This window comes from Oncorhynchus masou, chromosome 8, assembly GCF_036934945.1.
Source record: "Oncorhynchus masou masou isolate Uvic2021 chromosome 8, UVic_Omas_1.1, whole genome shotgun sequence".
In the NCBI taxonomy this organism is placed as follows: Eukaryota; Metazoa; Chordata; class Actinopteri; order Salmoniformes; family Salmonidae; genus Oncorhynchus; species Oncorhynchus masou.
Genome location: NC_088219.1, coordinates 41,215,507 through 41,229,642, shown reverse-complemented (window position 1 = coordinate 41,229,642; position 14,136 = coordinate 41,215,507). Strand labels below are relative to the sequence as shown.

The 14,136-nt window shown below is 46.2% G+C and overlaps 1 protein-coding gene across 1 annotated transcript in view; it reads right to left on the bottom strand.

Moving 5' to 3' along the window:
• Positions 1–14,136, bottom strand: part of LOC135543820 (collagen alpha-2(XI) chain-like) — a 116,016-nt gene that overhangs the window by 61,949 nt on the left and 39,931 nt on the right. Inside the window, exons 2-6 of the mRNA XM_064971150.1 lie at positions 12,223–12,370; positions 11,951–12,109; positions 11,323–11,512; positions 8,376–8,510; positions 3,047–3,127 (exon numbers count right to left, since the gene is read on the bottom strand). Of these exons, the coding sequence (XP_064827222.1) occupies positions 3,047–3,127; positions 8,376–8,510; positions 11,323–11,512; positions 11,951–12,109; positions 12,223–12,370 (713 nt within the window). The remainder of the gene's footprint in view (positions 1–3,046; positions 3,128–8,375; positions 8,511–11,322; positions 11,513–11,950; positions 12,110–12,222; positions 12,371–14,136) is intronic.

Here is a 14,136-nt window from a genome sequence, read left to right as displayed (position 1 = left end):
CCAGACTGAGGCCCCTGTGGTGGATGACTGGTTCCGGCACGCAGAGGAGGTTTGGCGTGATGCTTATGTGAGGCTCCAGCATGCCGTCTGTCGCCATAGAGAGCAGGTGGATCGCCACCGCAGTGAGGTGTCCGTGTTCCATCCTGGTGACCGCGCCTGGCTCTCCATCAGGAACCTACCACTCCACCTGCCCTGCAAGAAGCCGAGCCCCCAGTTTGTGGGGCCGTTCAAGGTTCTCCGGAGGGTCAACGAGGTGACGTATAGGTTACAGCAACCCAGTGACTACCGTATCTCACCTTCGTCTCCCTTCCCAGGCCGGTGGTTCCTGGTCCCCTGGCTGATGCTGACCCAAGTATAGACCATATTGCCAAGTACAGACCATATTGTTTTCTACAGGAAAGAGCAAAAGCTCTGAACTCTTAGTTCTGAACCCAGTCCTACCTACCTACAGGGTACAGAAAACTATACTGTGCTACAGTCTGCAAAAACACTACAGTGAAAACTACAGTCAGCAAAAATACTAGAGTAAAAACTACAGTCTGCAAAAACACTAGAGTAAAAACTACAGTCTGCAAAAATACTAGAGTAAAAACTACAGTCTGCATAAACACTACAGTAATTACTATAGTACATACTACTCTCAAAAATTTTACTGCAAAAATTATTTATACTATAGTAAACTAAATACTACAGTCTGCATAAACACTACAGTAATTACTATAGTACATACTACAGTATTTATTTTGGTACGATTTTATTCATAAACATACACAACAACATAGACACACACTAATTCACAACACCTCCCCTGCCCAGACCCACCTACTTCAATCTGCAAAACACTACAGTGAATACTACAGTATTCCTGCCATAGTATATAGTATTGTTTTTATGTGGCTAGTATTTATGTGGGTAGTACTTATTAGCCTATTAAATCACTGTCCTGCACAAATCAATGAACCACCACGTGTTCTCTCCCAGCTTCATGGTTTGAAAGAGGTGCCTAATTCCAGTCCGTATAATAGGCTTACAGTATGCATAGCCAAATCACAGATACCATCCTATATTTAAGAGTCATGTCCCCCGGCCCTGCCCCTTTTTTTGCGCACTGTCGGGACCACCACTGGAGTGGTCTGAATTGTTAGTTGGGCCTTGGGGTGGGGCTTTCCAATGAGTTGTTTCCGGGGCTGTTCGAACCGAATCTGTTGTATTTATAACCAGCTTAAGGTACAATGTAGATACGGTACTGCATTGTATATCATATAAACACCGCTTCCAGCTGCCCCTTGGTGGCGAATCTAAATATTCATTCAAATCCTTCTGCTGCAAGATTATTTGTCTCCTGCATCGAAATGGGTCAAATTAAGATCTGACATAGTTGTGATATTGTCACGCCTTGGTCTTAGTATTTTGTGTTTTAGTTAATTAGTTGGTCAGGCCAGGGTGTGACATGGGTTTATGTTTGTTGTATTTCGTAGTGGGGTTTTTTAGTTATTGGGATTGTGGCTGAGTAGGGGTGTTGCATAGGTTTGGCTGCCTGAGGCGGTTCTCAATCAGAGTCAGGTGATTCTCGTTGTCTCTGATCATGAACCGCATTTAGGTAGCCTGGGTTTGACTTTGTATTTCGTGGGTGATTGTTCTTGTCTCTGTGTAGTTTCACCAGATAGGCTGTAATTAGGTTTCACGTTCCGTTTTGTTGTTTTTTGTATTTGTATCAGTTATTTCATGTACCGCGTTTGTTCCATTAATAAACATGAGTAACCAACATGCTGCATTTCGGTCCGACTCTCTTTCGACAAACGAAGAACGTCGTTACAGATATACTGTAATTCAAAGGATCCAAGTGCAAATGATTTAGGCAATTTATGTATGTAGAATGTATTGTTGAGATAAGATCTCCTTGTGTTCCCATATATGCACATTTTAATATTCCCCCTGATGCATTTTTTATTCATCATAAAGCGTACACAGTGTACAAAACATTATGAACACCTACTCTTTCCTTGACAGACTGACTGGTGAAAGCTATGATCCCTTATTGATGTCACTTGTTAAATCCACTTAAAACCAGTGTAGATGAAGGGGAGGAGACAGGTTAATAATAATTGATTAGCCTTGAGACAATTGAGACATGGATTGTGTATGTGTTCCATTCAGGTGAATGGGCAAGACAAAAAAATATTGAAGTGCCTTTGAACAGGGTATAGTAGTAGGTGCCAGGCGCAGCAGTTTGTGGCAAGAACAACAACACTTCTGGATTTTTCACACTCAACAGTTTCACGCTCAACAGTTTCCCATGTGTATCAAGAATGGTCCACCACCCCAAGGACATCCAGCCAACTTGACATAACTATGGGAAATATTGGAGTCAACATGGGCCAGAATCCCTGTGGAACACTTTCAACACCTTGTAGAGTCCATGCCCTGATGAATTGAGACTGTTCTGAAGTCAAAAGGGGGGATGCAACTCAAAATTAGGAGGGTGTTCCTAATGTTGTGTTCACTCAGTGTATAATGCTTTCAGTGTGCCTATAATCTTAAAACGCAAGCAGGCACGCATGCCTGCACATGTGCACACACAGACAGAGGTCAGCCAATGTCAAGCAGGGCTGGTTGGAGCCTCAGACCCACAATGCTAATTAACCACAGTCCTCCCTGTCTATGATGGAAGAAAACAGAACAGTCGTGTTTATAATGGGACAAAATGAAAAACCAGGGCAGGTCTGGCTGTGGCTGCCGCTAATGCTGGGGCCTATTCTAAAATCTACACCGTGTAGCCTATACTGCTGGCCAGTGCCTTGATTAAACCAGCAGCATGTATCACGGTAATGCAACAAAGTGCATCCCGTGCCAAGCCAAGCCCAAGAGAAGCCCCACATCTGTGAATCCAGACACAGGGCTGTTTCTCTCTAAATCATGGCAGGTAAAATAGTGCATTTGCCAGGTCCCCGTTTACAAGAAAGTTTTCTAGCCTCAAGGGTATTTTCATGGTTAAATAAAGGTTTAAATACATCTGGCTGGATTGAGGATAGAGCATCATACTCACAGTCTCCTCCACATCCAACAAAGAGGAATCCTTGGATCGCTCTAACAGGTCTTCCAGGTCATTTGAGGACAGCAGGAGCTCCTGGGTGGAAAGAGAGAACATTTAAAAGGTACACTGGAAAACTGGAAAACTAATGAACAAGGAAACACCCTGGCAACGTCTCAAATTGCACCCGGTCAAAGGTTGTCCACGACACAGGGAATAGGGTGCCATTTGGGACACACCCACTCAAGAGAAATGTCACTTGTTGATCCTCGTTTGATATTATCACAGGGTGCTGTACAGGGAGACTTTCGACATGGTCTTCACTCCTGGAGTCTGTGTGTCTGCACTCAGCCCTCTGAGAGACACCTGGCCCCCTCCAGCACACTACAGTACTTCTACCATCAACATTACCTCAATCTTTCCTAAGTGTTCCCCTCTCCCTCCCTTTATGTTGTTTAAGGCCCAGTGCAGTCAAAATTATGTTTTTCCTGTGTTTTACATCATATTGTGTAACACCTGATGAAACTAACACTGTAAAAGTGTTGAGAAATAGATTTTGGGATAAATCTGTTCAAGTCTCTGTTCTATTGGCGAATGTGCAAATGCAGGTATACAAACTGGACGAGCACCGCTCGAGACTTTCCCATCAACAGAACATTAAGAACTGTAATATACTATACTATTCATGGTAGAACAAGGACATGGATAATATACATCTAGCTGGTTTTTCTATGCATTGGCAGGACAGAGCGGCAGAGTCCGGTAAGATCAGGGGTGGCGGTGTGAGTCTCTTTAATACCTGCAGCTGGTGCGCAATCTCTAATATTAAGGAAGTCTGAGGTTCTGTTCACCTGAGTTAGAATACCTCATGATCAGCTGTCGACCATACATTGTAGAGCATGTCGTTTTTGTAGCTGTCTATTTACCACCACAAACCGACGCTACCATTAAGACCGCACTCAACGAGCTGTATAGGGCCATAAGCAAACAAGAAAATACTCATCCCGAGGTCGGCGCTCATAGTGGCCGACGATTTTTATGCAGGAAAACTGAAATCAGTTTCAACTAATTTCTACCAGTATGTCACCCGTGCAACTATGTACTTCACACACAGAGACTCATACAACGCTCTCCCCTGTCATTCACCTTCCGGGATTCGTTCGATGACATTGAGGAGTTTACCACTTCAGTCACCAAATTTATTTATAAGTACATTCACGACGTTGCCTCCACAGTGACCAAACCAGAAGCCATGAATTACAGGCAACATCTGCATTGAGCTAAAGGCTAGAGCTGACACTTTCACAGAGCAAGACACTAATCCGGACGCTTATAAGAAATCCTGCTACGCCCTCTGACGAACCATCAAACAGGCAAAGCCTCAATACAGGACTAAGATTAAATCTTACTTCACCAGCTCTGACGCTCATCGGATGTGGAAGGGCTTGTAAACTATCACGGATTACAAAGGGAAACCCAGCCAAGAGCTGCCCAGTGAAACAAGCCTTCCATGCTCGCTTCGAGGCAAGCAACACTGAACCATGATTGAGAGCACCAGTTGTTCCGGACGACTGTATGGTCACGCTCTCCGTAACCTTTAAACAGTAAGACCTTTAAACAGATTAACATTCACAAGGCCACAGACAGATTACCAGGATGCATACACAGAGCATGCACTGATCAGCAGGAAATTGTCTTCCCTGACATTTTCAAACTCTCTCTGACCCAATCTGTAATACCTACATGTTTCAAGAAAACCACCATAGTCCCAGTGCCTAAGTTTGCCACGGAAACCTGTCTAAATGACTACCGCCCCATAGCACTCACATCTGTAGTCATGAAATATTTTGAAAAGCTGGTCATGGCTCATATCAACACCATTATCCCAGAAACCTTGGACCCTCCAATTCTCATACCGCCTCAACAGATTCACAGATGACACAATCTCTATTGCACTCCACACTTCCTTATCCCACCGGGACAAAAAGAACACACTCATTAACTACAGCTCATTATTCAACACCATAGTGCCCTCCAAGTTCACTAAGTTAACAACCCTGGGACTGAATACCTCCATCTGCAACTGGATCCTGGACTTCCTGACTGGCTGCCCCCAGGTGGTGAGGGTAGGCAACAACCCATTCGCCACGCTGAACCTCAATACGGGGGCGTGTGCTCAGTCCCATCCTGTACTGCCTGTTCACTCACGACTGCATGGCCGCACACGATTCCAACAAAATCATTACGTTTGCAGACGACACGGTGGTGGTAGGCCTGATCAAAAAACACGATGAGACAGACTATAGGCAGGAGGTCAGAGACTGGCAGTGTGGTGCCAGGACAACCTCTCTCTCAACGTGGGCAAGACAAATGATCTTATCGTGGACAACAGGAAACGGAGGGACAAACACGCCCCCATTCACATTGATGGGGCTGTAGTAGAGCGGGTCAAGAGCTCCAAGCTCCTCGGTGTCCACATCACTAAAGACCGATCATGTTCCAAACACACCAACACAGTCATGAAGGGCACGACAATGCCTCTTCCCCCTCAGGAGGCTGAAAAGATTTGGCATGGACCCTCAGATAGTTATACAGCTGCACCATTGAGAGCATCTTGACTGGATGCATCACTGCTTGGAATGGTAACTGCTCTTCATTTGACTGCAAGGCGCTACAGATGGTAGTGCAGTACATCACTGGGGCCAAACCCAAATGGCTGCCCAAACAATTTACTTTGACCCCCTTTATTATTTATTTATTTATCTTCATTGTTTTGCATTGACTCCCTTGCACTGGCTGTATACACACTCACTAGACTCTGCCCGCACGCTCACTAGACTCTGCCCGCACACTCACTAGACTCTGCCCGCACACTCACTAGACTCTGCCCGCACACTCACTAGACTCTGCCCGCACACTCACTAGACTCTGCCCGCACACTCACTAGACTCTGCCCGCACACTCACTAGACTCTGCCCGCACACTCACTAGACTCTGCCCGCACACTCACTAGACTCTGCCCGCACACTCACTAGACCCTGCCCGCACACTCACTAGACCCTACACACACACACACACACACACACACACACACACACACACACACACACCTGCTACTCTGTTTATTGTATATCCTAATTGCCTAGTCACTTCTACCCCTACCCACATGTACATATTGTATTACCTCAACTACCTCATACCCATGGACTCGGTACTGGTACTCAACTACCTCATACACATGGACTCGGTACTGGTACTCAACTACCTCATACCCATACCCATGGACTCGGTACTGGTACTCAACTACCTCATACCCATGCCCATGGACTCGGTACTGGTACTCAACTACCTCATACCCATGGACTCGGTACTGGTACTCAACTACCTCATACACATGGACTCGGTACTGGTACTCAACTACCTCATACCCATGGACTCGGTACTGGTACTCAACTACCTCATACCCATGGACTCGGTACTGGTACTCAACTACCTCATACCCATACACATGGACTGGTTACTGGTACTCAACTACCTCATACCCATACACATGGACTCGTTACTGGTACTCAACTACCTCATACCCATGGTCTCGGTACTGGTACTCAACTACCTCATACCCATGCCCATGGACTCGGTACTGGTACTCAACTACCTCATACCCATGGACTCGGTACTGGTACTCAACTACCTCATACACATGGACTCGGTACTGGTACTCAACTACCTCATACCCATGGACTCGGTACTGGTACTCAACTACCTCATACCCATGCCCATGGACTCGGTACTGGTACTCAACTACCTCATACCCATGGACTCGGTACTGGTACTCAAACTACCTCATACCCATGGAAGGGCACTGGTACTCAATGCCTCATACCCATGGACTCGGTACTGGTACTCAACTACCTCATACCCATGGACTCGGTACTGGTACTCAACTTACTCATACCCATACACATGGACTGGTTACTGGTACTCATTTACCTGCATACCCATACACATGGACTCAGTACATACTGGTACTCAAACCTCAACCCATGGTCCAACTCAACTACCTCATACCCATGCCCATGGACTCGGTACTGGTACTCATTTATCTACCCATGGACTCGGTACTGGTACTCAACTACCTCATACACATGGACTCGGTACTGGTACTCAACTACCTCATACCCATACCCATGGACTCGGTACTGGTACACTCAACTACCTCATACCCATGCCCATGGACTCGGTACTGGTACTCACTACCTCTACCCATGGACTCGGTACTGGTACTCAACTACCTCATGCCCATGTACTCGGTACTGGTACTCAACTACCTCATGCCCATGGACTCGGTACTGGTACTCAACTACCTCATACCCATGGACTCGGTACTGGTACTCAACTACCTCATACACATGGACTCGGTACTGGTACTCAACTACCTCATACCCATACCCATGGACTCTACTGGTACTCAACTACCTCATACCCATGCCCATGGACTCGGTACTGGTACTCAACTACCTCATACCCATGCCCATGGACTCGGTACTGGTACTCAACTACCTCATACCCATGCCCATGGACTCGGTACTGGTACTCAACTACCTCATACACATGGACTCGGTACTGGTACTCAACTACCTCATACCCATACCCATGGACTCGGTACTGGTACTCAACTACCTCATACCCATGCCCATGGACTCGGTACTGGTACTCAACTACCTCATACCCATGGACTCGGTACTGGTACTCAACTACCTCATACACATGGACTCGGTACTGGTACTCAACTACCTCATGCCCATGGACTCGGTACTGGTACTCAACTACCTCATACCCATGGACTCGGTACTGGTACTCAACTACCTCATACACATGGACTCGGTACTGGTACTCAACTACCTCATACCCATACCCATGGACTCGGTACTGGTACTCAACTACCTCATACCCATGCCCATGGACTCGGTACTGGTACTCAACTACCTCATACCCATGCCCATGGACTCGGTACTGGTACTCAACTACCTCATACCCATGCCCATGGACTCGGTACTGGTACTCAACTACCTCATACACATGGACTCGGTACTGGTACTCAACTACCTCATACACATGGACTCGGTACTGGTACTCAACTACCTCATACACATGGACTCGGTACTGGTACTCCTCGTTATTGTTTTTATTGTGTTACTCTTTCCTTTTTATTGTTTTTATTTGGCAAATATTTGCCTTACTTTTTAACTCTGCATGGTTGTATTTGGTGCATGTGACCAATACAATTTGATTTGATTTGTGAACGTTACGATGAAGGTACTGTGAGTTGAAAGCTGCAGCATACCTCCATAGTGTGGTCGGTCCGTGGTGAGCGGGGGGGCTTGGAGGCAGCCCCCCCACACTGGACAGGGTGGAGAGTGCAGTGGTGTTGGGCGGCGTCTGGGTCGCCCATCAGGAACGTCAGCTGTCGGAGTTGGCCCTGTGGAGACAGAGCCGTCAAACACGCTAACCTAACCCCCCAGAGAACACAAAAGGTCACCGTGTGCAGACAGAATCCCCAGAGGACCCTTCCATAGTCAGGGCCTCTGAGACACTGAGACAAATATGACCGACAGACTGGAGAGACATCTACAGACATCGATCTACACCAGATAGTTTTCTACTGCCCCCAAGCTCCTGTATGTTAAGAAGAAGTGTGAGTCAGCGTGCAGCGTGCAAGATGGAAATCGCCGTTCACCGCCGACAAAGAGCACCAGAGGTCATTCATTTTTTTTGAAGAATGTAAACATTATGCATTCAGTGTAAAATGCAAATGTTTCTGTGTTAGCTACAGACTCAGACCACACATTCCTTAAGTTTACGCATCAAACTGTTAATGATGACAAAATCCAACTTGTAATTAGAGAGCCAAACCAAACAAAGAACTTTATCGCTTGAAATATGGACTCAATAATTCTGTTGAAAACTTGCACTGCGTGAGAGAATGAGAGGGAGGCAAATATATATAGAGAGAAAGAGTGTGTGTGTGTGTGTGTCTTTTTTGGATCCTAATGTGCCGTGACTAAACTAATATGTGTCGTAGACTAAACTAAATGAACCAATGTTGAAATGAAAATGAAAACGTCTGAGTGTGTTGGAGGGGGTCCTGGCAGGGCACTGGGCTCTCTAAGGCTCTCTGTCGTAACTTCATGGTGCATTAACTTTTCCACTCACTATACCACCTAGATTAGCATTCTCCTTATCCACCCACTTTACCACCTAGACGAGCACTCTTCCTTATCCACTCACTATACCACCTAGACGAGCACTCTCCTTATCCACTCACTATACCACCTTGACGAGCACTCTTCCTTATCCACTCACTATACCACCTAGACGAGCATTCTCCTTATCCACTCACTATACCACCTAGACGAGCACTCTCCTTATCCACTCACTATACCACCTTGACGAGCACTCTTCCTTATCCACTCACTATACCACCTAGACGAGCATTCTCCATATCCACTCACTATACCACCTAGACGAGCACTCTTCCTTATCCACTCACAATACCACCTAGACGAGCACTCTTCCTTATCCACTCACTATACCACCTAGACGAGCATTCTCCATATCCACTCACTATACCACCTAGACGAGCACTCTTCCTTATCCACTCACTATACCACCTAGACGAGCACTCTTCCTTATCCACTCACTATACCACCTAGACGAGCACTCTTCCTTATCCACTCACTATACCACCTAGACGAGCACTCTTCCTTATCCACTCACTATACCACCTAGACGAGCACTCTCCTTATCCACCCACTTTACCACCTAGACTAGCACTCTCCTTATCCACTCACTATACCACCTTGACGAGCTCTCTTCCTTATCCACTCACTATACCACCTAGACGAGCACTCTCCTTAGCACTTGCAAAACCTGCTCCTTCAGCATGACTCCATATCTCATCTTCTCATCCAAAACCAATCAACTCCTCTTCCGGTAGACTAATCTTCTTTTAGTACGGGATGGGCGTAAACCTAGAGAGGTAGCAAGGTCAGTGTTAAGTCTCACCAAGCCCTGTGCCATTTAGACACTGTGGTGTTTTCACAGACCTAAGGGAAGAAACACACCATGCTGATGAATGGTTAAAAGCAGCAGCCGTCCTACCGCCTTTGACCACGGAACATCAGACGCCATTTTCTTCTACATGTTGAATCGCCACCGTTCGTAGACACCCAGCAGGTGATCTACTGCGGATGGCCAAAGTTCATTACAGTGTGTCTTGTCCTTAAACAAAAAAAAATACTGTAAAACTGATTTGAAAGCCTGTTTAACCTTCACGGAAACCCACTAGCTGAGGCCGCATCTTCAGTATAGCAGTCTTCATTGTGCTGTAACTGTGGACAAAGGAAATAGATCGACTGACAAGAAACACAAGACAGACAGGAGAAGGTGTTTTCCTCCCCTGGTCGTCCTTAAGTGCTCTACTGAAGAATGGAGGTGTTAAAATTCAGTACAGAGGACCCTGGCGGGAAAAGACCACCTCCGAGAGAGGAAGCTCGATCCTCTGAGAGACCTGTCAACAGTGGGAAACGAGGCGATGGAGAATCCATCTTGACTCTAGGCTGAGCTGAGCACAAAGCCAGATGCTGTCTGTCCTGTCCTGTCCTGCTCTGCTCTCCTCCTCTCCACCCCCCAGCTGCTCTGCACTCGTACTGCACGCTCTAACGCTCATCCTTCAAAAACACTGGCACTGGCTGCTGCCTTGGACAGCAAAGGGATGTCTTCATATGTCCTGGGGAGGGGGGATGGTGGTGGGAGCGGGGGCCGATGAGATGATCTACAGGAGCCCCCATCCCGTCTCCCTAAACCTCTCCCGTGTAGGGGGCTAACTAGACCATTGGTTTCCTATACAGTGTGCTGATCCACAGTGTTACTGGGCTACAAAGTTTGACAGTACCTACATCCTGCAGACCGGTACAGCTCTTCTATGATAAGTAACCCACCATTCAACACCAAGGACACTCCGTTAGGGACACGCTCAGCACAGCAGGCGGTAAAGCTGTATAGCCTATGTTGCATAATGTGCTGCTGATATATTGCACAATGATTTAGGCAGAGACCTCCTCTTGTGTGTATGAAAACAGGCAGGAGAGGGGGAAGTGAAGAGGGAGAGGGTTGGAGAGAGTCGAGGAAAGGAGAAAAGAGGGGAGGAGAAAGGGAGAGGACTGAGGAAAGGAGAATGGAACTGGTGAGGAGAGGAAATCAAGAGGTGGAACGGTAAGTCCAGAACTTACCTCAAATGGTGTCTCGAAGCCCTCTACGATGCCCCCCACCATGAGTAGACCGTCAGGGGTGATTCCCATACCCTGGTACGCCCAGTCCACACGCTCCACCAGGGCACAATCCACATACAGCGCCAGTCTAGCGGATGACACACTCACAGCCACATGGTGCCACTGGTCGTCAGACAGGCTACTGGGGAACCTGGGAATCCGGTCAAAACAATGCAAATGGTAATATCATACATTATGGCAAACATTACTGAGAAGGAAGTGTATGTCACTGTTATGTATTGTTTTGGCTATAATGTGAAGTGTGTAGTGAATGTAGGGCCCTGCAATTGTAGTTTCTCTCAAAAAGGTTTAACTTCCATGACAGTTGAATGAAATACAGTAACACTTCAAATATAAATCTCATGCACTCTAAAAGTACCTAAAAAAGTAAACAAAACGACTCTGTCCATCTTCGGGCTGTTGGCTTTCTTACAGTGATGTATTGCTTCAAACCACAGTGGCTTATGAAGTGAGGAGCAAGCAACCTGTCACTAGGCTTTAGGAAAAACAGACCTTAAATCGCTTCATCCTCAGTCAAAACACACACACACACACACAAAGATGGGCAGACAGACAGAGACAGGCTTACTCATAGAGGCGCTGTTGCGTGCCGATGAAGGTGAGTGTGTACGCGCTGATGCGAAGCTGCAGCAGGATGTGACTGTCGTGGCTGAGCAGGGTGAGCACACTGTGTTCGTCTAGCTGAGGGCTCCGCAGCTGTATCAATAGGCTGAACTCATCTGCAAACCTGTACAACACAAAGCCGGTAACACAGTGTTGGTCTAAGTGTGTGTGTGTGTGTGTGTGTGTGTGTGTGTGTGTGTGTGTGTGTGTGTGTGTGTGTAAATGGGAAGGTTTTACCCGTCAGTGAAGAGTTCGGCTAGGGGCAGGGCCAGGGTGGAGTACTGTCCCACCTGCAGCACCGGACACCTCTTAGCATCCAGAGACATGGAGGCATTGCTGCTGTTGGACACCTGCAGCGAGAGTTCTTCTAGAAGGTTCACCTCCTCTGTGGAGGGAAAGAGAGGACAGACACACAGTCAAATAAAGCCGTGTTGCAGTCATGGCGGGTTCAAGCCCTAACTGTCAGTTCACAATTATGTTGTCCTATGGAGGCAGACCCCAATCTACTCATTTGTGACACTCAGCTACCACTCCAAAGATCACCCTGTGAAAAGAAACTCCCTTTTATCACCCTGAATGGACTTCTGACCATAAAGTACCACACTGTGAAAAGAGTCAAAAACAGCCACCTCATTCGATCCACTTTGCCCATTAATGAATATCCTAAATTGGTAAAGAATATTTTGGGAACCACTCCTTCTGGGCTCCTGAGGGCTAGAAAAAATACTAACAGTTTACAAATGGTGCTACTGTTGTGTGTCCCATAGTACACTCCACTGTTTTGGATCTCCTTCATGATCTCATTTCCTGTTTGCGGACGCAGGCACAGAAAGCCTTTCTGTTTACGTAGCATGTCATGGGTAAGTGCCATTCGTCATGCCCTGCCATGATGGTGGAGCCTGTTTCAATGAGGAGCCATGGGTTGAGGAGTGTCTTCTAAAGGCTTATGATTACAGCAATTGATCAATGGTGGAGAAAATCAGTGAGCACTGAAAGACATGTATCGCTGTGTTTTGATTGGGTTGTAACCTGCAGTGCTTGAGCTTATTCCAAGACCAGCTGGGAACTTGAGGCCAATTAGACAAACAGGAAGTGCATTTGCCCAGCAGGCACTTCAGGCATGCAAATCAATTAGCGTACTGTTCATGTCATAATGTACATACCATTGCTACAATAACCTAACGTAGAAGGTGTGGAAAGACCAGGGGACAGTCAGCCTTCCAGCTTTCCACTGGTCAACACACACACACACACAGTGCCTTCACAAAGTATTCACACCCCTGTACTCTTCCCACATTTTGTTGTCTTACAAAGTGGAATTCAAATTGATTTAGTTGTCCTTTTTTTTGTTAACGATACGCAAAATACTCTGAAATGTCAAACTGGGAGAAAAATAATTCAAACGTTTGTAAAAATTAAATAAAAGGTGAAAAATTAGAAACACTCATATATCTTGATTAGATGAGTATTCAACCCTCTGAGTCAATGCAAGTTGAATCGACTTGGCAACGATTACAGCTGTGAGTGTTTCTGGGTAAGTCTCTAAGTGCTTTACACACATGTATTGTACAATGTTTGCACATTATTCTTATCATTGCTAGATAGCCATTTCAAGTCTTGCCATAGATTTTCAAGCCGATTTACAGTTTTTTTCGATTGCTAAACGACAGTGGACACAACTGGAGTCACATGTGCAAATCTCTAACTACAGTCTGCACAGCAGCAGTTCATGTGGACCAAACTCTAGTTCGTTTTTCATTGTTTGAACACAGTTTTCAAAACTCTACACACTTATCCCATGACTTTAACCACAACCTGCACAACACTGTGGATTTACAGCACTTTGTTCAAATGCTAACACACTGCTGTCAAAACTGTGAACCACACATTCAAAACGGAATAGATTTCAGCCTTGTGCCTTTCAAACACTGCTGATTGCAATTTCAGCTGAAAGGCTAAGCAGGTGTCTTGTTTTAACTTGTTAGTGAACACACACACATATTACAGTATATATAGGTTCAGAAAGACTCATTTTGGAAATGGAACAAGGAAGATGGTTTCGTGGAGGGAGAAGGGTGGCAGGGAGAGGGCGGATTGGAGGAAGACAAGGAAGACAAAGAGCTGTTATTTCAGATGAAATAAGGGCTACAC